The 24776-nt window shown below is 38.8% G+C and overlaps 3 protein-coding genes across 4 annotated transcripts in view; 1 reads left to right on the top strand and 2 right to left on the bottom strand.

The window, feature by feature from the left end:
- Nucleotides 1-828: 828 nt before the first annotated feature.
- LOC133523762 (sorting nexin-14-like) lies at nt 829-20416 on the bottom strand. Of its 2 annotated transcripts, none has more exons than XM_061859483.1 (15): nt 20096-20416; nt 19863-20019; nt 18982-19092; nt 16521-16652; nt 15260-15480; nt 14145-14298; nt 13124-13298; nt 10039-10174; nt 9286-9379; nt 8751-8809; nt 6492-6684; nt 5169-5353; nt 3757-4032; nt 3161-3345; nt 829-1001 (listed from the first exon to the last, which is right to left on the bottom strand). In XM_061859483.1, exons 1-15 carry the CDS (start codon nt 20200-20202, stop codon nt 829-831), a joined length of 2358 nt encoding a protein of 785 aa, XP_061715467.1. In that variant the 5' UTR covers nt 20203-20416. The 2 variants fall into 2 exon arrangements, with proteins under 2 accessions (XP_061715467.1, XP_061715468.1); XM_061859484.1 differs by having other exon boundaries at nt 6492-6675.
- Nucleotides 20417-20801: 385 nt separating this feature from the next.
- LOC133523758 (uncharacterized) overlaps nt 20802-24776 on the top strand; it is a 76402-nt gene continuing 72427 nt past the window's right edge. The window contains exon 1 of the mRNA XM_061859468.1: nt 20802-21461. Coding sequence (XP_061715452.1) covers nt 21034-21461 — 428 coding nt within the window. The 5' untranslated portion in view covers nt 20802-21033. The remainder of the gene's footprint in view (nt 21462-24776) is intronic.
- On the bottom strand, nt 22294-23787 carry LOC133523768 (retinol dehydrogenase 11-like). Its single transcript, XM_061859497.1, has 2 exons — nt 22899-23787; nt 22294-22805 (listed from the first exon to the last, which is right to left on the bottom strand). Exons 1-2 carry the CDS (start codon nt 23601-23603, stop codon nt 22455-22457), a joined length of 1056 nt encoding a protein of 351 aa, XP_061715481.1. The 5' UTR covers nt 23604-23787; the 3' UTR covers nt 22294-22454.

Below are 24776 nucleotides of genomic sequence, written 5' to 3'. Positions count from 1 at the left end.
GCGGCGCACGGCGGCCACCGCCCCGCCGACCACGTGCGCCAGCCAGTAAGGTATCACTCACCGTGCCCCAGCCTGATGAGATGCGCCAGCCGCCGCTCGCACAGGCTGCGGGCGAGCGTGTTGGTGAGCCAGCGCTCGAAGGCGTCGTCCACGGCGCGGCGCACGGCGGCCACCGCCCCGCCGACCACGTGCGCCAGCCAGTAAGGTATCACTCACCGTGCCCCAGCCTGATGAGATGCGCCAGCCGCCGCTCGCACAGGCTGCGGGCGAGCGTGTTGGTGAGCCAGCGCTCGAAGGCGTCGTCCACGGCGCGGCGCACGGCGGCCACCGCCCCGCCGGCCACGTGCGCCAGCCAGTAAGGTATCACTCACCGTGCCCCAGCCTGATGAGATGCGCCAGCCGCCGCTCGCACAGGCTGCGGGCGAGCGTGTTGGTGAGCCAGCGCTCGAAGGCGTCGTCCACGGCGCGGCGCACGGCGGCCACCGCCCCGCCGGCCACGTGCGCCAGCCAGTAAGGTATCACTCACCGTGCCCCAGCCTGATGAGATGCGCCAGCCGCCGCTCGCACAGGCTGCGGGCGAGCGTGTTGGTGAGCCAGCGCTCGAAGGCGTCGTCCACGGCGCGGCGCACGGCGGCCACCGCCCCGCCGGCCACGTGCGCCAGCCAGTAAGGTATCACTCACCGTGCCCCAGCCTGATGAGATGCGCCAGCCGCCGCTCGCACAGGCTGCGGGCGAGCGTGTTGGTGAGCCAGCGCTCGAAGGCGTCGTCCACGGCGCGGCGCACGGCGGCCACCGCCCCGCCGGCCACGTGCGCCAGCCAGTAAGGTATCACTCACCGTGCCCCAGCCTGATGAGATGCGCCAGCCGCCGCTCGCACAGGCTGCGGGCGAGCGTGTTGGTGAGCCAGCGCTCGAAGGCGTCGTCCACGGCGCGGCGCACGGCGGCCACCGCCCCGCCGACCACGTGCGCGACCCAGCCGCGTGCGTGGACCACTTTTATTACTGAAATAACATTAAATGTACATTAGTATTACTAAAAAATATATATATTTGTAGTTGTGGGTAACGGGAATTGACTCCAAAGGAAACAACTAATCACTTTCACAGCTGTATTAAAACAAGCGGTACATAGTCTCAAGCACAAGCGGAAGAAAGAAAATGTAAACACTACGTAAACGTAAGCGATAAGCGAGCGCGGGCGCAGCGCGGAGCGGCATGCATTCGCCGTCAGGTCGAGTGTCTGACTGGCGTGGCGGCGTGGCGGGCGGCGCGGCCAGTGCGGCCGCGCACCTCGTCGAGCCGGTTTCCTGGTGTGACGTCACGGCTGCGGGTCCACCGCGGCGGAGATTGGATTTGTATCTATGTACGTGTTTATTTATGTATATATTGCATGTGCATTATTATAGTGAATTTTTATGTATTTATTTGTGCATTTATATTTATATATGTAAGTGATTTATATATTTAGTTATGTTTACTATGTAAGTAGGTATATATGTAATATTTATGTATATAAGTAATATGTATATATAAGTATATAGATGGGTGGCATTGCCACATCAGTCCCCCCCAGAGACCGTCTCACGGGCGATAATAATCTGGGAAGGTTACCCGTCGGCCTGATCTGGTATGCTTTATTATTTTTCCTTTCTGTGGTTCTTTTTCATTTACAGTTCTCTTTTCTTTCACAGGCTTCGGCGTATTCTCTCTTTCAGGATTTCTTTCTCTTTCAGGTTGAGTTCCAGTACCAGACGTCGGCTCAGCTAACAGGTAAGCTGGTTTTAAGCGATCGATGGTTACGGTGTTGGTCTTTCCGTTCACCCGTATTTTGAAAACCTTCTCTCCTCTTTCCAGAACTGCGTGTGGTCCTGTGTAAGCTGGTTTTAGCGCGCCACGCACAGCGTCTTCCCTTAAGAAAACGTGGGTGGATGATGCTAAGTCTTTGAATATAAACGTCTTCTTCTGACCATGCCTAGAAGTAGGCACAGGTTGAAGTTTATGGGTTATATTCTTCAGGCGTGCAGTGAAGTCGGTGAGGTCGGTTGTGGTGTCGGTACTGGGCTGGAAAAATTCCCCAGGCAGTCGGAGCGGTTCGCCGTATACCAGCTCTGCAGAAGAAGCTTGCAGCTCTTCCTTAAAAGCGCTCCTTACTCCCATCAGGACCAATGGTAAGGCTTCTGTCCAGCTTTCTTGAGCATGACATATGATTGCTGTTTTCAACTGCCTATGGAATCTCTCTAAAATTCCATTGCAGGCAGGATGGTATGCAGTTGTGCGTCGATGCTTGTAACCGATGATCTTCGCCAAATAATTAAATAGAGCTGATTCGAATTGTGCTCCTCGATCCGTCACTATATCTATAGGGCAACCGAATCTGGAGATCCACGTAGTGAGCAGTGATTTCGCCACTGTTTCTGCAGTTATATCCATCATTGGTATCGCCTCCGGCCATCGAGTAAAGCGGTCGATAGCAGTGAGGCAGTAACGAAACCCTTGAGAAGGAGGCAGCGGTCCTACTATGTCAATATGCACATGGGTAAACCTAGCTTTAGGTAACTGGTACGTACCCAAAGGTGCTTGAACATGCCTTGTTAAATAACATTTTTGTTGTTGTTTACAATATTAGTACGACAGCAGCGAAATTAGAAGATTTTCGAGGTAGTCCTTCAAACACGCGATGAATAAAATATTGTTTTGCATTTATTAAATGACTGACAAAAGTTAAAACAATATATTTTTGGTATGTTAACATAAAGAAATTGTTTCCCAATTCTTATACTACTTCAATTTCGTATGAAGATAGTTTGAGTCCCGGGACAGGACATAGGATGAATTTCATGTTCTTAACCCAGAAAGTAATATCCAACCCAGTAACCCAGAGAGCGCTGGTGGCCTAGTGGTAAGCGCGTGCAACTTTCAATCCGGAGGTCGCAGGTTCAAACCCCGGCTCGTACCAATGAGTTTTTCGGAACTTATGTACGAAATATTATTTGATATTTACCAGTCGCTTTTCGGTGAAGGAAAACATCGTGAGGAAAAACCGGACTAATCCCAATAAGGCCTAGTTTACCCTCTGGGTAAAATCCAAATCGCTGTTGACTACATCATTTCGCAAGAACGTGTGCCAACATGAGGTAATATACAATACGGAGCATACTCACATAAATACATAAGACACTGCGTGAATCCCTTGACTTTGTCTTGATAGCTGCCATCGATGATTTCCCCGCTGGGTTCCACATCGAAATTGTTGCCAAATACTGATTCTCTGATGTCGCGGCGACGCGGCCGTTTGTTAACGTCTTCGCTCACTTCTTGAGCCTCTTCTACGCCCGCACCTTGCTTTCTAAAAAAATTGTCGTAGATTACGTGTAGGTAATATTGGGATTTTATTATCCTCAAGTTTAATCGGCGTTATGAAGAACCTATGAAAAAAATATATATATACAAAATACATAAAAACACCGTTTTCTTACAATGCGGCTTTTTTAGTGATCATAAAAAAATTTGGATTGAATTAAATCAAACAAAGAAATAACAAAAAGGCCGTTTTCGCCGCCGACTATATCGCATTCAAAATGTATAAATCCCAAAACTTCGTACACTCAGTGGAAAAATAAGGTTTTCTAAGACTAATTTCGCGTAGCAGTATATAATCCGCACGGTAGCAGCCCTGAATAACCCATTTCAAATATCCAACCTGTATTCAAATAATCGGTCCCGAACCTAGATCAACTTAGCGTAGCTAAATACTCACAGCGCTTGATATCGCTCCAAATCAGCAGACAGTAAATAGTTCCTTAAGAATGACTCCAAATGTTGTCCTTTCTCCTTTCTCAGCCGATGGGTAACCGCCGTGACCATATTCCCGATATCAGGTCCGTTGAGGGCAGCCGCGGCCGCCGCGAGAGCGAAGTCGGGGCACGAGAGGAACAGCCGGAGCAGTGCGGAGCTCTGGAGCAGGGGCGCTTCTAGTGCACGCTGGAGGAAGTCTTCGTATTTGTAGCGAAGCGTTTCCAATGGGCTGTTGTCTCTGGAAATGTGAGATGAGAAATAAATGATCAGACAAACACGTGTGTTTTAGCAGTTTTTTAGTTTAGGCTCCGTGCCTCAAAAGGAAAAAACGGAACCCTTACAGAATCACTTTTTTGTCCGTCCGTCCGTCTGGTAAAAGACCCTTTATCTCGGGTAAAAGTGGGGGTATCGAGTTGTAATTAAAACCATATACTCAGATCTACACTCACTTGAACCTGTGCAAAAATCAAACTTATAAGTTGGCGTTAAAAAAAGATACGTCCGTTTATGACGCAAAAAACGTGTATTTCGACACTCTCAAGGGATTAAAAATGTATAGGGTAGGTACTTCCCGTTCACCTAGAACTATGAAATTTGGCCAAGTAATATCGTGGGCACACTACAGGGTAAAATCTGAAAACAATAAATATATATAAAAAAATAAGTTAAATTTATACGAAGCCGGTGTATGAGTCAGACTCGCACTTGTCCGATTTTTTTATTTCCATCCTACCTGTAACCACGGGCGTCTTACTCAGTTTTATCTATGACTCTGTTGTAAGATTCAATAATGAAAAATTTAACAATGGCGGGGTGTTTACGGACGGATCGAGTTTTATTTGGCATTAAAAAATATAAGAGAACTTAATTCATGGAATTTAGGCAGTGGTAATTACGTCCTGGAAGGCACCTACAGGTCTTGCAGCAGTGGAACTCGAGCAGCTTGCTCCGCAGCAGGTGAAAGTCGAGGTCCAGGGGCTCTGCCTCCAGTACACAGTGCTACATTACCTCCTGGAAGGCAGCTGTAGGTCTTGCAGCAGACGCTCGCCGTGGAACTCGAGCAGCTTGCTCCGCAGCAGGTGGAAGTCCAGGTCCAGGGGGTTCTGCCTCCAGTAAACAGTGCTACAGGACCTCCTGGAAGGCAGCTGTAGGTCTTGCAGCAGGCGCTCGCCGTGGAACTCGAGCAGCTTGCACCGTAGTAGGTAGAAATCCAGGTCCAGGGTTTTGCCTCCAGTACACAGTGATACAGTACCTCCTGGAAGGCAGCTGCAGGTCTTGCAGCAGGCGCTAGCCGGGGAACTCGAGCAGCTTGCTCCGTAGCAGGTAAAAATCCAGGTCCAGGGGTTCTGCCTCCAGTACACAGTGATACAGTACCTCCTGGAAGGCAGCTGCAGGTCTTGCAGCAGGCGCTCGCCGTGGAACTCGAGCAGCTTGCTCCGCAGCAGGTGGAAGTCGTGCTCGCTTCTCTCTACAGTCCAGGCGCGGGGCTCGGCGCCGCGCTCCACGCAGTACACGCAGAGGGTGAACACGCGCACGGTGCCGGTGCGGGGAGGGGCTTGCTGGAAGATAGATTTTGTGATACACTGAGCCCACTCTGTTAATGTGTATTAAATGAACTTCAGTAAAAGCGAATAACCAAATCCTATTGGGCGTCGTCGTTGGTTAGGGCTCTCTAATTATATGCTAATGATACGACTACATTACACATTATTTTAAATATAGAAAATGAAACAGAAAAACGAATCCAACCAGGGAACAAATTACTTTTTTTATGAAATATTTTTGATTTGTGTTTTTATAAGTAGTCATATTACTATAAATAAATTATATTACTGAAATTAGTATCATACACTAAAGAAAAAGTGACCAAGTGCCGCTCCCGGTCGGGTAACCGGCGGTGAAAAAAGAATTCTCTAAACACTCACTGATAACTTTTTACCAAATATGAACGGCAATCATTAAAAAAGTGGAATTCTAATAAAGCCCAGCTTCTGGTCCAGCCTTGCTGTGAGAGTATTTTATACGATCGTGATATAATGGAGAGCTTTTCAGTCGAGTACCGTGTTTAGGTCCCCAAGCTTGCTGAGTGGCCTAAGTAACGTACGAGATTAAAAAGCTTGATTATATCACTATTGTATACAATATTTTTTCTACGATTCAACTAAAATAGTACTTTTTCTACTATACACCTTAATTAATTAAACAAAATTAGGTAATATCTCAGTAGATAGAAGGATTTCTCATTAAAGTATCTTTTTCATTAAATTTTTTTTTTTTTTTTTTTTTTTATAAATAGAAGCTCGTCGATGTATTTTTTCAATCCTTGGTTTTGTCCTCTTGACCGCGGCGATACGTGAATGGTCGAATTCATTATAGTTCCCTAAAGCGTTTTGTAATGAAGTCATTATAATCGAGTCAGGGGTCTAAAGTAAAAATTATGCAACTATGATTTGGTATACGAAGTCTTAATTCAACCATTAAAGCCACGCTCATGTCCTTTATTTAAACTTTATTGCACAAAAGAAAACTTATCGTACAAAAGGCGGACTTAATGCCAAAAGGCATTCTCTACCAGTCAACCTTAAGGTAAAGCAGAGAGATTGTGGGCGGTGCAATAAGCTAATAAACTACTACTACTAACAAAATAACACAAAAAAGCTTACCTAAGATTCAACACATTATATGTACAACACGCACCATTCTGATGTCGATGCTGGTCAGCACGACCTTGTAGGTGACAAGGTCGTCATCCAGCTCGTCGGCGAGGTGCTCCAGGCACGCCAGCAGGGCGCCGTCGTCGGCGTCCTCGTTGCCGCAGTGCTCCAGCACCAGGCCCGAGCTGGGCGCGCGCGGGGGGCCTCTAGCGCGGACCGCCGCTGCCCTGGATATACTAATACAGTTAAACCAAGATAAGTTGCCAGCGATTTGAACAGCCCAGAGAGTGCAAGTGTTATTTTAAACGTCAAACTTCTATGACATTATGACGTTTACTTAACACTTGCACAGGCTGACCTATCAAAATAGCTTGCAACTTAGCTTGTTCCGACTCTACAAGTATTTGAAAGCCCGTTTATGATTCGTAGATGATTTTCAGTTTGATTTTATATCTTTATCTACACACATATCATAAACCCTCTATGATGCCTTCAAAATCCGTAAATAATGACCAACATTACGATAAACTGTGTTGTTACAACAAATTTCTTATCTGTGATAATGTAGTTATAGCTTCATAACTACGTCAAAATCGATTTGGTTATGAATTCAAATTTGGAACATCTCTAAAAATAAAAGCAATTCGATTTGACCTCTATTCTAATATCAGTCGAGATGCCTGTTTGTTCGAAATGAAATGTACAATTTTGACATATCTCGCGTGTTAGTTTGTATCGAATGATACGGAAATAGGCCCCAGACTCTAGTTTGTCTCTGAATTAAAAAAAAACTAAATGCGTGAAAAAAGTTTTCATTTACCGCCATATGACGTACAGTTTATCGTTTCATTAGTTTTAAGTATAAAATGAATATGTTTTGTTGTTTTTAAGGTAACTATAGCAAAAATTTCGTGTAAAATAAGCGATAACAAATATTTCGGTGACGCCACCACATATCCGCGAGTTCCGCCAAGAGAGCAACGATTTGGCAACGATGCCCTAACGGAGGCTGTAATTTGGGTTAGTGAGTATTTCATAGAAAGATTATAATATTTGTGTAGATAAAATAGTTTATGTAACTGTACATAATTAGACATTAAAACACTCGTGTGATCTTTTTACGAGTAAGAAACTCACTTCGTTCGTTTCTTAGACCCACACTCGTATATTTTAATGCCTTTTATTATGTAGCAGTCACATAAACTACTATTACACAAACAAAAAGTCAATACAGTACAGTACCCGGCGTTAAATATTGCACATCGGTGTTTACGAGGGCTGCTATTTATATATCCAGAAACCGGAATTACAATCTTCTTAAATAGTACATTTTATTGAAAAATAAATTGTATGACAACTATACACATAAAAGCAATATTTCAGGGTCAAAATGGCAATTTCCTTGATCTTCCATACATTTAGGACAGACTTATATGATGTGACGTCACATCACATTATCATTTTGTTAGAGGCGTTTCAATCGTCAAGTGCGAGCGTCACACTTTAACTCTCATTTCTGACCTTTGTGTTGCTTAAATGCCATGACTCCTATATAGACATTTGATCCTCAGGAAAATCAAGATCGTTTGACATTATTTACAAAAAACTCTCAAGTAACCAATTAAAGGTAAACACAGCATGCAAAAGAAAAACAATTTCTTACTTAACATAAAGTGAAAGTTACAGGTTAAATAACAAAAATAAATTAAACTTGTCTATACTATAGATTAATATTCAATAATTTTCGGAACATGAGCAATGAGTTAGAATAAATATCGCAGCAGTGGCTAAGTTTGTTGTAAACTGCATAGTCGTGGAATGGGTGAATTAGCGCCTAAGACGGTTTTCCTAAATACCGGAGACAAAACGTCTCTTGTGTTCCTAGGATATCTATATGGGACTCTAAATCTAATTCTGCGCAAAAATTGTGGACAATCTATATAATTATTTAAAAGTTTATATAAAAATTGAAGATCAAACAAGTCTCTTCGTTTATCAAGAGTATTAATTTGGAAGTGTTGTAATCTTACTGAATAAGATGTATATTTGCTAGCTAGATGATAAGATATATGCCAAAGAAACTAATTTTGAAGTTTTACAACAATAGAAGTTGATAAGCGATAATTATAAAAAAAAAAACATTAGTCTTAGGGCTAATTGCACCAAACACAATTGTCTTCTGTCACCAGAGTGCAGCTCTAGCGCAAATCCTAAACCATAGAGTAACTTGTATTTTTGTTATATTCTATATTAATATTATATTCTCTAACAATTTTTGTAATATTTCATGTATTTCACTCACCTCTTGTTTTGTTTCTGATAGCCTGTGGGTATTCTTGATCCAATCAATATTTTGTAATACTGCAACAAAATAATACATTTCGTTTAATGTGTCCACTGATCAGCAAATAGGTGATTTATAAAGATATGCTGTTGTTTTCGCCTTTTGGTATCTCATGGATATACAGAAGGAACCCTCTTTTGTGCGTGGTGCGATTTCGATACTCAATCAGTTTTCATTCGCATTTTCATGAAAGGGAGTAAAAGCCTCGTCACACTTTGCAGCCGTTTCCCGAGTTTAGTCCACAAAACTATTTGTCGCGCCATATTTGGCCATATTTGTTCCTGAGTCATGGGTGTTTTCTATGTATTTAAGTATTTATAAATATGTATATATTATACATATCGTTGTCTAAGTACCCTCAACTCAAGCCATATTGAGCTTACTGTGGGACTTAGTCAATTTGTGTAATAATGTCCTATAATATTTATATTTGGCAATGTCATTCGCTACATAGACAGCCTATCGATAGATGAGTACTGATGTTTTGTCTCACCTCCTCACTGTGTAAGAAACGGGGCAGCAGCACGTTCTCAAGCATGGCTTGCACTTCGTTTGCCGCCGTGAATATTTCCGGGCATGTTTGTAATCTGCACAAGATAAAACATTGTAATTAAGCTTAGATTAAATTTAAACGTGGAAAAATTACTGTCTTGTGTAAGACTGCGATTAAATATTTTGCGGTTTCAGAACCGTAAAAAGTATAACGTACGGCATGCTTCATAAGCGAGCACATTTTAAAGACTGAAACCGCAAGAAATTAATCGCAGTGCGTTTTAAGCCTGTACTATGCATCTTTAGGCATTTAAATAAAAGTAAACAATTTGGAAATTTTCGGGTAGTTAACCAACCAAATACAAAACCGCCTGGATCTGTCACTGAACGACCTGACTTTAACCTACATTATTTGATCATGTAATGCTTTCATCTACCCTCAACTGGCTTAAGGAGCCATTTGAGGGTAGATTTTGTTTACTTTATGTAAACGGCCAAGCCATATATTTTGACTAAGTTAGAAGCTTGGCTCTACAAACGATCTGATAACTTTTTTACAGTGCGAGCCTCATGGTTTCGTCTTGGCAACATTTTACATATAAATGTTTTTGTTGGGATACATGTTACCACTTAAGGTCTCCATTATCTAGGTAGGCTACGATGACTGCTTACCATCAAGCGGGCCGTATGCTTGTTTGCCACTAACGTCTTATAAAAAAAATATAACGCTCTATCTTAGTTTCTTATATGTTACCTCTTAAGGTCACCATTATGTATGACGCTTGTGTTACCGCGACGGGCAAGTAACTCTGCCGCTTCGCGGAATAATGTTGCTTGTTCTTGTTCGCTCGGCTTGAGGTTCGGATCTAGCAGCTTGGTTTGAAACAGTTCTGGGGACAAAATAATTGCCTATCAATTTATGGTCGGTTGGACCAAACCGTCTGTTACCGTTATAGCGTTCGAAAAATTTCATTGTATGGGAAGTTTCATAATTGACTGCTGAGTGACGTTGATAGGTACGCTAAATGTGTTTGGTGCAACTTGCCCTTAAGACTTAACGGAACAGGCCTTATAATACAAAACTATTACAGCCATTTTTGACCACTTCCACAAAAACGCATGTAACTCGGAAACAAAAGGTCGTGAAATGGTACCTTTCACTGAACACTCCCACATATTTGAATCGGATATATCTCCTGCATGTGTTAAAATTGAAAGTGTTCCAATATTTATTTATTTAAGGTTTTCCAACAGGTATAATACAAATATAATTGGACTCAAATAATAATCACAAAAATCATACCGGAGTATTCACCCAATTAAAATAATTTCTATATAATTAACAAACATATTAATTTTATTAGTTAATGTTTACAAATATGTATCCAATTTGATTATTGTATGTATTTTTCACTTTTCATGCATTGAAAGTGGGTCGTTGTAGGTTACCAGAGCTCAACGAGGGGGGTGGGGATTTGGGGTCGGCAACGCGCATGTAACTTCTCTAGAGTTGCAGGCGTACATATACGCTACGGAGACTGCTTACCATCAGGCGGGCCGTATGCTTGTTTGTCACCGACGTAGTATTTAAAAAAAAGTTCTCAAAAGTGTGCAGAAAATGATTTGTTTTTGCTCTAAAAAACTGTAATTTCTAATTACATAGTTTCATAGTTTGGCCTAGTGGGTAGTGACCCCGCCTACGAAGCCGATGGTCCCGGGTTCAAATCCTGGTAAGGGCATATATTCGTGTGATGAGCATGGATATTTGTTCCCGAGTCATGGGTATTTTCTATGTATTTAAGTATTTATATATTATATATATCGTTGTCTAAGTACCCTCAACACAAGCCTTATTGAGCTTACTGTGGGACTTAGTCAATTTGTGTAATAATGTCCTATAATATTTATTTATTATTTATTTATTTATAGTTGACGGCTGAGTGACGTTGATAGGTACGCTGTAAAACTGGCCCTTATTGTCTCCTTAGAAATAATCGACTCGATCGAATTGGAATCGATATCGGCTCTGATGCTTACTGTATCAATATAAGTTCTAGTTTGATACCGTTTACAAACTACAAAATCTCACTAGAAATACAGGATGAAATTGTTAAGGGGTGGATATACAGGGTGTAATCGTTAAGTGTGGCCAGGCCATAATTCCGTAAATATAACAGATATTAGAAAACTTCCAACTGATATCGAAAGTGCGTTACCCAATGAGTAAAATTACATTAAAAACTTTTTTTGAATAGATGAAGTAATATTAAAAATACTAAGTTAAAACACTCCCATACATTTAGTATGACGACTTACAGCCTCAAAGAATGTCGGGTGTCGTAAGAGATAAAACTGTTTGAGATTCGTTATTTGTACGAATACATTGTAATAAAATAATAAAACTACCGTTTATGAAATAATTACTCTAACATTTATTTTGAAATGAATAATTATTTTATTTACAACAGTTGCTCGATGTGACGTCCTTCTTGTGCGATACATACACGGGCCCTCCTAACTGTTTCTAAATGATGAAGAAAAGATAATTAATTGATATGGAGTAAGTGGTTAACATAAGAAAATTCATGAATCATTTGATAACGGTGAAATGCCTCGGCCGTATAAACTAGTAAGTATTTGAATGAACGGCTTACCTACTAAATGTATGGAAGGGTTTGAAGTTTATATTTGGGATATTTCTGCTTTTATTTAAAAAAAGTGATGAATGTAATTTTACTCATTGGGTAACGCACTTTCGATATCAGTTGGAAGTTTTCTGATATCTGATATATTTACGGAATTATGGCCTGGCCACACTTAACGATTACACCCTGTATATGTGTCATACTGAAAGAGAAAAAAACAGCTGTTCCGTAGAAAACATTGAGACGGCAGTTTTTTTCTCGATTTCGGCGTCGGCCCCATAGTACTCGTAAAAGTTGTTCAGTATGACCTACGTATCCACCCCTCAGCGTCTGTTCAAACATAACAATTTCAACCTGTATTTTTGCTTTAATAGAAACAAAATTGCTATAATTTAAGTTAATGCTTACGAAAAACTGAAAAGATAATACCTAAATATACATACACCTCTTCAAGTTGGCAAGACAAAAAATACAAAACTAATGTAAATGCCACAGATGCTTTAAAAAACCTTGACATATCAATATCATAAATGCCAAGTTACAGACACCGCCTCATATCGACCAGCGCCGTGAGAAATGCATTGTTCGTGTCCAAGGACGTGTATTGATAGTCTTAATTTAATGGCATTTTATGAGGCTCCATTTTTTATTTAAATGTATTAATGAAAAATAAGAACATAAAGATGGCAATCATTTAGTATCATAGATATAAAAAGTTGTCACTAAGAATTATGACTTGATTCCTTTTTAGGGTTCCGTAGGCAAATGGCAAAAAACGGAACCCTTATAGATTCGTCATGTCCGTCTGTCTGTCCGTTTATGTCACAGCCGCTTTTTTCCGAAACTATAAGAACTATACTATTCAAACTTGGTAAGTAGATGTATTCTATGAACCGCATTAAGACTTTCACACAAAAATAGAAAAAAAAAACAATAAATTTTGGAGGTTCCCCATACTTAGAACTGAAACTCAAAAATTTTTTTTTTCATCAAACCTATACGTGATGGGTATCTATGGAAAACTGTAGGAGCTGCAGTTGGCGTGTAGACTTGACGTGTTGCATGAAAGCGTATAGATGGCGCGGCTCGCCCACCAGCAGTTCCAGGTCTACGTGGAGAAGCCGCGCTCGCTCTTCTTCTGAATGAGGACCCTATGTCTTTGTAATAAGGTTTGAAATGAGTCAAAACACTAACTTATGTCCTTATAAAACTGTAGAAGCTGCAGTTGGCTTGTAGACTTGACGTGTTGCATGAAAGCGTAAAGATGGCGCGGCTCGCCCACCAGCAGCTCCAGGTCTACGTGGAGAAGCCGCGCTCGCTCTTCGTGCGAGGAACCGGACTGTCGGGCTAATGTTGAGAGGAACTCCACCTGGGCAATAGACGAATAATATAGCATCATTAATCGCATTTTAACGATAGCAGCGTATTAATCTTTTGACCGCCAAATACGTCATATGACGCGCGCGGCTAATATCAAGATTACGCGCCGCGTACGATAGGCGTGGTGTTCAAAAGGTTAAGGAGGAGCACGTTTTCATTTGAATCAAGAGCCACCTTCTTTCCCTAAACGGTTGTATCTGGATTTAGACAAAATATAACCATGTCTTCGATGATTAACAGTCTATATATTTTACCAAAGCTACATTGATTGAGTAAGATGTGTAAAATCTAAGACTTATATATTTAAGATATTTAAGACTTCAAATTTGACAGGTAAACGAGATGGCGCTGTTCAACTCAATACATTAGAGGTATGGAAGGTAGAGGTAAGGAACGCAATCTCCATAGGCAGAACTGATGCAAAAGTGTCCAGTTGTCAGCTATAAATAATAGTTCCAAATCTATCCAGAGTGTCGCTAGAGTAGCTAAGAACCTACGCGGTATTGACGGAGTGAAGTGCGCTATCTATGATTTGATTTTCTTTTCAAGTATTCTAGGTATTGTAGCGCCACCTATTTAAGGTTTTTTGATGACACTTTTTGGTACATGGAGATTCCATTCCTTACCTCCAACTTCCATAATTAGAGGTAGGTCTCGATTATCAAAAGTTGACGTTTGACAATTCAGTACCAGCAATACATATGGTGCAGTACAGCTACATCTGTTTTGGATGGCAAACTAAAGGGCGCGTTTTTTTCTTAGATTTTTACCTCCCTATTACAATCAATTTTATTTGATCTCACACTATAAGGAGACCTTTTCAGTTTGTACTCACCCTATAATCAGGTGTGGTCTTCAACTGCGCCATAGTCTCGTCTCCAGTGGCCAGGATTATGAGCGCGTTTATTATGTAAGGGTCTGCTAGGAGGTCCGTTAATGACAACAGCACCCAGCCGGCGAATATTTCACGAACTAGCACATGGAATACTCTGAAAAAAAAAACCATATTTCCAGTTAATATCTCAGCAAAATATCACTTAGCACCAGTTGCACCATCCCACTAGCTCGGGAACCGGTTTAACTTGGAGTTATCATGGTTACTATTGGTTACCAGTACAATTTGACACTGGATTAGCGGTTTAACCGGTTCAACCCGGGTTAGTGGGATGGTGCAAGTGCCGCTTAGTGGTATAACACAGTGATTGGGCGCGATCGGCTAGAACTAAATGACTGTTCCGAAAAGTAATTGACGCAATCTATAGAGCGAAATAAAGAACATGTCGTGCGTAACCTCCCGAGTCGCAGAGGTCCTTATAAAGGCCTTATTCCAAAACGTAATTTAAACTTCGATGAAATAAATCAAGGTTCCAAATTCAAAAACAAAACTAACGATACTGGGACTAGGAGAGAAAGAGAGGGACAATATAATTTGAAACAAATATTGTTAGCGTATAACTGTAATGGCTTCGCTCCCGCTTCGTTCATCGATGCCGCTTCCGCGCAGTGCGCGTAGCAAAATTATTAAGTTAAATAACCCTTTTCCAGGCCGCACCAATCTACAAGGTTTTTCCAAAAAATCCAAACATATTCCAATTAATCCAGCTTTAATGATTCATTTGAAGACAAGTAACATTTCCTGAAAGACTTATTAGTTAAATGCATTAACGTTTCTGCCAACACTGGAATATAACCTTAAACGAATCTCCACTATTTTTGTTTTTGTTCCTGAAAGTGTAATCGAATTTGAACCTTAATTCGGAATGCTAAAGTTGAAATTCTAATGGCGCGTATGTGGTCGATAAATCGTACTATGCCTGTATTCGATCCATGTATTCGATCTTCGTATTCGAACATTATTACCGACACATATTCCAATGTTTTTTTTCATTAGTCGATGTTTGTGTTAAATGAATATTAAAATCGATATGGATATTTATACAAAATACTCACGCATTATGTAACTCATCATCGTTCAGCAAATATGGCATAATAGCGTCCGTGACGCTTCTTAAATATTTAAGTTCGGCAGCGCGACTGCTAGCGGCGGCGTGGATCGCTACCCGCCCCGCTCCCGCGCCCGCTTCAGGCTCCGCTCCCGCTTCAGCGTACAGCGTGTAGTGCCGCAGCGCGCATGGGATTAGACGCTCCGTTAGGAAACGGGAGTAGTTAACCTGAAATTGCACATTTAGTAAATATCGATTGTTATATAGAAGTAGGGTATATTCGTTGAACAACGTATAAAAACATCAGTTAACTCAAATTTTGACAGGGTAAAGTGTGTAGAGTTAGCTTAATCCGACTTTACAACTCAAATCGTTGTATGAATTTAGTTTTTATAACATTTATAGTTGTTAAATATTTATTATAACAGTTGTAACATTAAAACTGTTATAATAAATATTTACGCGGTGGTGTACGTTACGTTAAAATATGAGTAACCATGTACAACATTTGACGTGCCCCTCCCCGCAAAAATCAGTAGACTGTTGTGTACAGAAAATAAAAGGCGGCCAAGTTCGAGTCGGACTCGCCCATGAAGGGTTCCGTACCATTTATGACGTATTAAAAAAAACTACTTACTAGATCTCGTTCAAACCAATTTTCGGTGGAAGTTTGCATGGTAATGTATATCATATATTTTTTTAGTTTTATCATTCAGTTATTTTAGAAGTTACAGGGGGGGACGGGACACACATTTTACCACTTTGGAAGTGTCTCTCGCGCAAACTATTCAGTTTAGAAAAAAATGATATTAGAACCCTCAATATCATTTTTGAAGACCTATCCATAGATACCCCACACATAAGTAATTTCAGCGTTAATAATGTTTAAAAGGGGTTGAAATGAACGGTTGTAACGGGAACGATTTGAGTAGGGACTTGAAATTAGTAGGAAGAGAAAATACGGAAAATTATTTTAATGCTTTTGAAAATTCAGCCCCTAATAGGGTTAAAAAGGGGTTGAAAGTGCGTTTAGGGAAATAAATCCACGCGGACAAAGTCGTAGGCAACAGCTAGTATGGTATAATTAATTAATACAGTAATTCAGACAAAGAAAAACAAAACCCAAGTCTTCTAAAAGCTGACGGACAACTTGTGTGAGATGAAATTGTTAAGGTCAAAGCGACGCACATCGCATCTCATTCGCGGATGTTTGCCACCTGCGCCTTTATGTCCTGAACTTTATTACGTTGTTATAAGGTCTAGTTTACCTTAAGCGCCCTCCGCAGCAGCCTAGCAGAGGCTCGTCTCAATTGCAATCTCAACTCGTCAGTAAATAACCACCGCTCTGACAATCTCTTGTACCACGAGCCGATAAACTGCTCCAGTATCGCGTTGTAAAACTGAAATAGTCCAAGAAATATGATATATCAATCTCTGTAGTTTTCTCCATGTGCATAATGAAAGAATGAAAAACCAAAACCAGGAGACTCACTAAATCTGCAATCTTAATTCCAATGCTAACTTTGCCGTTCAAGTTAAAAAATATATTAAATTAGTGCTGATCGAAGTTCTAGGATTTCGTTCATGGGGCAATTCATTGTTCAAATATCCAAAGCCTAGGTCCTAAGATCTAAGTGACATACATAGGTAAGTGGGGGGGGGGGGGGGGATTTTACGGCAGTGCCCGAGGTCGAATTGGAATTGTTATGGAGTAAGTTGAATATGGACATTTCAGTTTATAAGTTAAAATCAAACATATGCAAGATCCACTCGTTACTTTTCATTACCTATTTCTAAGCCAAATACTTTATAGAAGCTAATATTCATGTATTGTTATTTTTAAAAATGAATAAATTATAAAATTGCCGTTGACAATAACCTATTGTAAATAATAACTAATGACGCTAACACCAGCTGATTACGAAATTGTTCAAAGTACACTTTGGCTGTTTGAAACATTGTGTTATAGCTAAATATAAGTAGTGATATAAAATGACAGCGAATTACAATGGCATATTACAATAGTCAGGCATATAACATATTATATATTTAAAAATATTAGTTTATTGTAAAAAAGTTCCCAAATTATGAATTAATTAAGTTAAAGCTTCAATTGTGCTTAGAAACTTTTTACTAGTTTCTGTTTTTACCGATTTTGACTAGTGTGAATCATTCCTACACCCAAAACACCGGGATATTAATAATTGGGCTTGATGCATGTTAATTATTATAACATCCATCCATTATAAAAAAAATGGAAAAGTCTCAAAAAAAAAATTTTTTTTAACCTTCAAAAAGAAAACAGAAAATGATACCATTTGATTCCTTACATTTTATTGAAAAATAAATTATATCAACTATATTCATAAACGCAATATTTCAGAGTCAGAATAGCAATTTTCTTGATCATCCATATATTTAGGACAGACTAATGTAATGTGACATCACATTACAATATAATTTTGTTAGAGTGGTTTCAATCGTCGAGTGTACTCGTAGACTGAAGCTCTTCATTCTTTAACTCTAATTTCTGACCTTTGTTATGCTTAAATGCCATGAGTCCTATGTATAGACATTTGATCCTCAGGAAAATCAAGATCGATTGACATTATTGACAAAAAACTGGCAAGTAGCCAATTATTACAACATACGTCCACCTAATAATTAAGAATGGAATAGAGTGTAAAGGACAATAGACATCAATATTGTCAGAATAAATGTTATTTATAGCTCATCCTACAATTCTTTTTTTTTTATCTGATTTTTATTAAGGCTTTGGACACTAGGTGAACATGGCAGCCTCATGGGTGCTTTCATAGTTCCCTATGCAAGGGAGAGATCAAGAAAGCGGTATACATTGATTGTTACACACTTTAAATATTGTAACTATGCAGTAATGATGGAAAAGTGTATCAATGCTAACTTAAAATGGTTTGACTGTTATCTGTTATTATCTCCTACAGTAAATGGAAATTTACACTATATTTTTATCTTAATGAGGATAATGAGAATTGTCAACAAAGATGATAGTAACATTTGTAAAGTTAATTCTCCATTATATAGATATATTTATATTTATTATTATCCTCTGTTCACTCTGACAAGCAGGTAACTCGAAGTTGAGAGTGATGGGCAATTCTAATTTATCTAATAGCCTCGTAAGGCCCAAGGTCCTACCTATAGGACTTATTCAGTTCGATTAAATTTAAATCATTCAATTAGGACAGAGTTGCATTTGTTTTGTTTCGTGCAATTTTCAAACAAAATAAAATCAACTGTATTCCGTGCACTATAGGTTCAAATTCCAGTGGCAAATTTTGGATTTTTCATTTCTATGGCTGGGCCTTAAGAGGATAGAATAGTGGCAAATAACTAGACAATATTGAAATTCAGATTTAAATTTCATTCCAACAACCCAACAATGTTTAGTTTAGTTACATACATAATGTGAATGAATAGATAAGTAATTACTTATTAATATACTGATCATCGGATATTATCCTGAACTTTAATGATACCTGAAATTTAATAAAATTGCAAATAAATATTTTATTAAATAGTTAAGGGGGTAGTTATATAAATGAAATATGAAAAAACTATGAAATGAATAATATGAAAGCAAAAAAATAGGTTCTCAAAAATAATTCAATAATTAATCACACAATGTCCAAAATAATTTATAATATAATATATAATACTTTAAATAATAATGAAAATAAAAGGGCTCACCTGTTCAATGGCTTCGTCCAACTGCTTGTGTATGTGGAGCCCCACCCAGGGCTCCGAGGATGCGGCAGAGTCATGCCGGGGACAGCTGTTTAAGCCACATGTAGCACAACCCTGATAACACTACTGAATCAGTGATAAAATAGATGGAGACTATTTCATTTATTATTTGGAATTTTATAACTCTATACTCAGATAGCGCTCTAAAGCAAGGAAAAAAAAAACATATAGGTGAATAGTATTATGTATGTGGCAGTTCCAGTTGGTCCCATTGGAAAAAGACAAGATGGACGACAAAAAGCAAGATGGGTCGGCGATGTTGTAAAAACAGCTGGTAAACACTGGATGACCACAGCTCAAGACAGACAGACATGGAATAAGATGGAGGCTTTCTACCCTATAGGGGCCATACAATAAAACTTATATCAACTAAACAGTATATCAAACATGTAAATAAATGTAGGGATTAAATAAAGCTTTAATAATTATTATTATTTATGTAAGGCGTTTTGATATTACATGTTTTTGTTATTTGCTTTAATACTTAAAAACCTACTGTAAACACAAAAAGTTATTCATTATTATCTTTCAAAATGTTTACATATAAGAGTTTTTATAAAGCTTTTACTGCTTACAATCTTTAGCAACTAAACTAGTTTCATAACAAGTCCGGTTTTTATAATAACCTACCTCAATAAATCTTAAGTGAAATCAAGTTGAGACTTAGAAATCAACATGTAAACAATTTCATACACAATAAATCATGATTCTCAACACTATCCTGCACGAGTATAAAGGATAATGAGTACGTAATAAAGAGGCGTCGACGCAAACGACCTTATAATAACAGCGTAAACAGAATAAATGGTGTCAGTTTAACTCACCGTTTCGCCGCTTTTCTCGGCCTCGTCCTCAACATTGCTCACCACTGAATGGCACTTTATTTTATTCACTAAACTGTCCAGAACGTTGGAATTCAGCCCGTAATAACAAGCCACACATCCCAGCACATAGCTGACTGCTATCGTCGCGAAGTGAAATCTGCAAAATTTGCAACGCCGTTAACAATTTCCGAAGCAGCGATAGAACTCAACGGTTAGTATTTATAATATTGTACCTGTATACATATAACACGGCTAGCGAAGCAACAAGAATTCCAACATAAATAACATAATTTTGATTTTCAAATTTTTCCGTAAACTTCGTTTGACATCTTTCAGTCATGGCTAAACGAACAATGGTGACATTGATGACGTTTGTTTTTTTTTTATGTGGCAAGTGTAGTGAGCGACTGATTTGGACCGTTTATAAAGAGTACATGCAGAAACGAAACGAATCCATCGAATGAAGATAGTTATAAGCTGTCATTTTTAATATACTCTAACAAATTAAAGAAGCATGATACTCAAACTCTAAGCTTACAGAAATGACTCTTTCTAATTTTATAGCATAACTATATCTAGCTAACTTCACAGCAATATTGACAGTAGAAATTTGCGTCCGAATTGAGCGTTGAATTAACCGCAAAAATGTTTTCTCACTTGCACTAAGCAGTGTTGACCATAAGATAAATGAAAAGGAGCATATTGTTTGGTATTGGTACAACACGGACTATGGACCGAGCTAGCTTGCCAAGGCGAAGCGAGCAAAATGTCAATTTATTTACTGTAGAAAGTAAAAGGCGATGGGTGTGTGTTTTGCGTTTAGTATGTTTATTTAAGACAAAATAAAAAAATATTTCGTAGTGTAAATAATATCCATATCCATTATGGAACATTAACTAATGTGTACAATTATTAATTAATAGACTGTAAATATTTTTACAAAATATTGTTTATGTAAACGAAGGTTGTTTGTTATGTATCTTTATGCAAAACTAATTACACGATCATACAATATTTAGTGCTTAGTTCTATTAAGTGCCCCGCTACAGTAATGAAAACATAAAATCTCTGAACGTCTGACGAAAATATCAACAATGGCTATTCTGGGAAACCCCATCGCTCGTAAACATGCTTAGAGTCTGTGAGCGCGTTCGGGATTCAAACATTCGCGATGGCTTCGCCGTGCCAGAAGGGCGGGATGCGGCTGAGCGAGGCCCTCGACAATATGCAGCTAGCTTACAACCCCATCACTAAGCAACTGCATTTTGTGAGTCCTAAAGTGGAGAAACCTTCGGAAGACACTTCAGACGACCTTGATAAGTTGTCTAAGAAGAGTAGTTTCAGTGATGAAGGGAACTTCTCGATATCAACATGTGAGAAAAGTGACACAAGTGATTCCCCAAAAAGTACTTTGAACTGGGGAGGTAGTGTGAGTGGTCATCAGAGAGGGAAAGATGGTGGATCATTTTCAAGCACAGTGTCGAGTCTTTCAGAGTGTTCTTTGGGATCTAGTGCCTCTAAGGAGGATATTGGTGAAGTGACATCAGACCAGGAGCAGGCTAAGCTGAAGAAGAAAGGATTGTCTGGATTTTTCAGCCGGTAAGTTCTAATTTATGCTTGCTTTGTTTATTTATATAATGTTGTCCTGATTTTGTTATAGGTATTTGCTGGAATTGGTCAATGTATTGGATATTATATCAATATAGTTTTTATTTATAAATGACATTAAAAGACATATTAGGTAGAAACAATTCATAGTGGTCATAATACATTGATATATTTTATAGATCATAAAGTATTATTGTAGATACTACAACACAATGTAGATTATTTGGAATACATATTGGAAACTGAAATTTTTAAAATATATAAATGAAGCATGTAGATTTATTGTTAATAAAAATATTCATTATACCAGTGGTGGGGAAACTTTCTTCATGGGGGGCCAAAAATGCATTTTTATTATTTCGCGAGTCATACACAAATTATTTTGAAGAACCGATGGTGGACTGGATAAAATCCTATCGTACTTTCGAGTCATGCTTTGCCCACCACTGCATTATACAATAATGGTAACATGGTGTCAATGTAGGTACATAAATCTCTTCTGATAGCCGAAGATTTTCAAGACAGATATTGTTATCTGTATGATAAAATATAAGTCTTGCTACTTACTGAGTATTTAAGATAATAATGATTACCATATTCATATAAATATAAAAGAATTTTAATGTTAGAAATGAATTTGTATTTGGTTTAAATTACTTTAATCCTTTACTGCATATGAAGCCATATACGGCGGATATGATATTCAACTCTATTGACAGCTATTAAAGTTCAAATATGCACAATTAAAAAAATAAAAATGCATCTTCTTTTGGCATTCATATGCAAATTTCTTAAGCTAATAGGAATGAGGCAAAAAGCAATATTTCTAAATAAATAACTTTATTACCTTATAAATACTTAATAATGTAAACATTGTAAAAAATAACAACCTTGTGAATTGCAAAATGGAATGTATAGTTTTCATCCAAAAATCCCTTATAAATACCAGTCTTCCAAATTTTATAAAAACTTAATTAATGACTTTTATGCCATACCAAAACTATCTTTATCTATTTTGACTAGGTCACAAGACATTTCAAACAGTTTTTTCTGATGGTCCACATTTTTGGAGAACTTGTTACTAATGCCTTCAATGCAGTTGCTGATGTATAAACCCCCTTTCTTCTCCAAATCTTTGTTGAAACACGCATGTAGAATAGGTACCGCTCCTTTTTCCGGGCTTTTGAAGAATAATTTCATCGCCCATGGAAATACTGTTCTAAACAATGTGCCGTTGAACAAATCTGTGTCTACTATCCCAGGGTGTACGGAGTAACATCTCACTCTATCGCCATTTTCTTCTAAAATCTTGTTAATATACCTTGCTGACATCAACTGCAACAAAAATAAAACACATTATTAACACAAAACTCTAACAAACCTGCTTATAAAATATATGCAATAAGGCCAATAAGATATGTAAATTACCTGTGCTAGTTTTGACTGTGAGTAGGCAGCTGATGTGTCATAATACTGTTCCGAATTTATGTCCTCAAAGTATATCTTCCCCGGATAATGGGCGCAGGATGACACATTTACTACTCTTGAGCATTCCCCAACATTCCCACCCTTTTTCAGGGCTGGCAACAACAGATGTGTCAAATAAAAATGTCCAAGATGATTGACAGCTAACTGGGTCTCCAAGCCGTCTTCCGTCAGTTTATAATCTCCAAACATTATCCCAGCGTTATTTATCAAAACATGGATCTCAGGGAACTTCCTCAAAACTGCATCCGCAAAATCTTTCACTGATTTTAGAGATAGTAAATCCAATTGGAATGCGTGCAAATTTTCTCCATTTTCGAATTGTTCCGCTAGTTTTTTCGCTAATTCAGGTTGTCTAATTCCCATAATCACGATCATGTTCGCTTTCAATAATCCACGGACCACTTCAGTACCTATGCCGCGCGCTCCGCCTGTTATCACGGCGATTCTCTTGTTTGCGTCTGGCAACACTATTTTGTTTCTTGTCATATTCACCCAGTCGTCGATAAGGCCGCCGACGCCCGCGCCCTGCATGTCCAAATTGTAGCGGAGCTCCCATAAAATGTGCTTTATTGGTTTGTGTCGGTTCATGTACCAATAAATGCAGGCACTTGTAGCGATGACCGCGGATATGATCGCGAGCGACATTTTGAGGTTATTTCGTCCGTTCGTCGCGACGCGGGGTTCACACTGGCGTTGCTTGCTTTCACCGACCGACGCTTTCTCCCTGGCGTGTTTGTATTCTTATTGTACCGTTACACGTTTCGATTTGGATTTTACTTGCAATTTATTCGCAAAGTTTCGTAGAGCTGTCTTTATCGCTCTACTGGCGAGACTGAACTGACGTAATGTTATTCAGGAATGATGCAGAAAATAAATGACGCTTATAAATTTCAAATGTCGACATTTACAATTTGAATAAAATATCGCATAACAATAAAACTGCCTCGTTATTAAAAAGCATCCTCGTATCCTTTTTAAAAAGATCAGAGGGTCAAGGTAATTATTTAATTTTAATTTATACGATAAAATAATCTAAGATCTTATTCAAGAATAAACAACTTCACTAGTTTGTAGTCTCACACTTGCGTTGTACTTAGGGCGTCCTCCCGGGAAATACCGGTTCTCGATTTCCCGGGAAATCCCGGGATTTATTTGGAATCCAAAGCACCGGTACTGAGCACCGAGTCCCGGTTCTCCCGGTTCCCGCCATAACATCAAATAAACATTTATATTATCAGAAAAATTAACGCACCGGCAAGTTCGGCAGCGTCGCATATATATGCAATCGATTGCGAACATCTCTAGGTGACCGTACCATAGACGCCATTAGTTTTCTTCGGACATATTATCAAGAAAAGAGATGCAAATAAAAGTATTGGACTAAGTACTAGATTTAGTTAGACTGATTTATACATATTATCTTAAGTTGACATTTAATTGAAGTAATCATTAGCGTTTCGTCAAACAAATTCGACATATTTACATAACTAGTCAGATTTTGATTTTAAACTTGTAGGTGTAATTTTGCAAAAGTTTATTATTTTGTAAGATTCAAATGTTAGATAATGACCTGAAATACCTGATTATAATTTGTTAATGTTACGTTTAAGTTTCCGTAATATTGATTACTTTTTACTCAGAGTTTAATAAATGTTATATACACAAGACTTAAACTACAATGTTTATGTATAAAACTATAAATCACATTCTTGTGTCTAATTGTTATTGATCTCCAGTTCCATCCGTTCTTAAGCCAATGATTAGATTAGGTATTTGATAAGTTCTTTATGTTAAATTATTTATTTGTGAGGTGATTAT

This window comes from Cydia pomonella, chromosome 12 (genome assembly GCF_033807575.1).
Source record: "Cydia pomonella isolate Wapato2018A chromosome 12, ilCydPomo1, whole genome shotgun sequence".
NCBI lineage: Eukaryota > Metazoa > Arthropoda > Insecta > Lepidoptera > Tortricidae > Cydia > Cydia pomonella.
The sequence above is the reverse complement of the archived record's forward strand: the minus strand, read 5'-3'. Positions and strand labels throughout refer to the sequence as shown.

Bases quoted from the DNA above. Each gene is read 5' to 3' on its own strand.
- LOC133523762 (XM_061859483.1), bottom strand. From the start codon at position 20,202: ATGACTGAAAGATGTCAAACGAAGTTTACGGAAAAATTTGAAAATCAA. The intron at 15,481-16,520 runs GTAAACTAGACC...GTGCAATTTCAG, and splicing joins TGCTGCGGAGGGCGCTTAAG to GTTAACTACTCCCGTTTCCT. The intron at 10,175-13,123 runs GTTAGTGTTTTG...TTTTGTCCCCAG, and splicing joins ACAGTTTTATAAGGACATAA to AACTGTTTCAAACCAAGCTG.
- LOC133523768 (XM_061859497.1), bottom strand. From the start codon at position 23,603: ATGTCGCTCGCGATCATATCCGCGGTCATCGCTACAAGTGCCTGCATT. The intron at 22,806-22,898 runs GTAATTTACATA...TTTTTGTTGCAG, and splicing joins CACAGTCAAAACTAGCACAG to TTGATGTCAGCAAGGTATAT.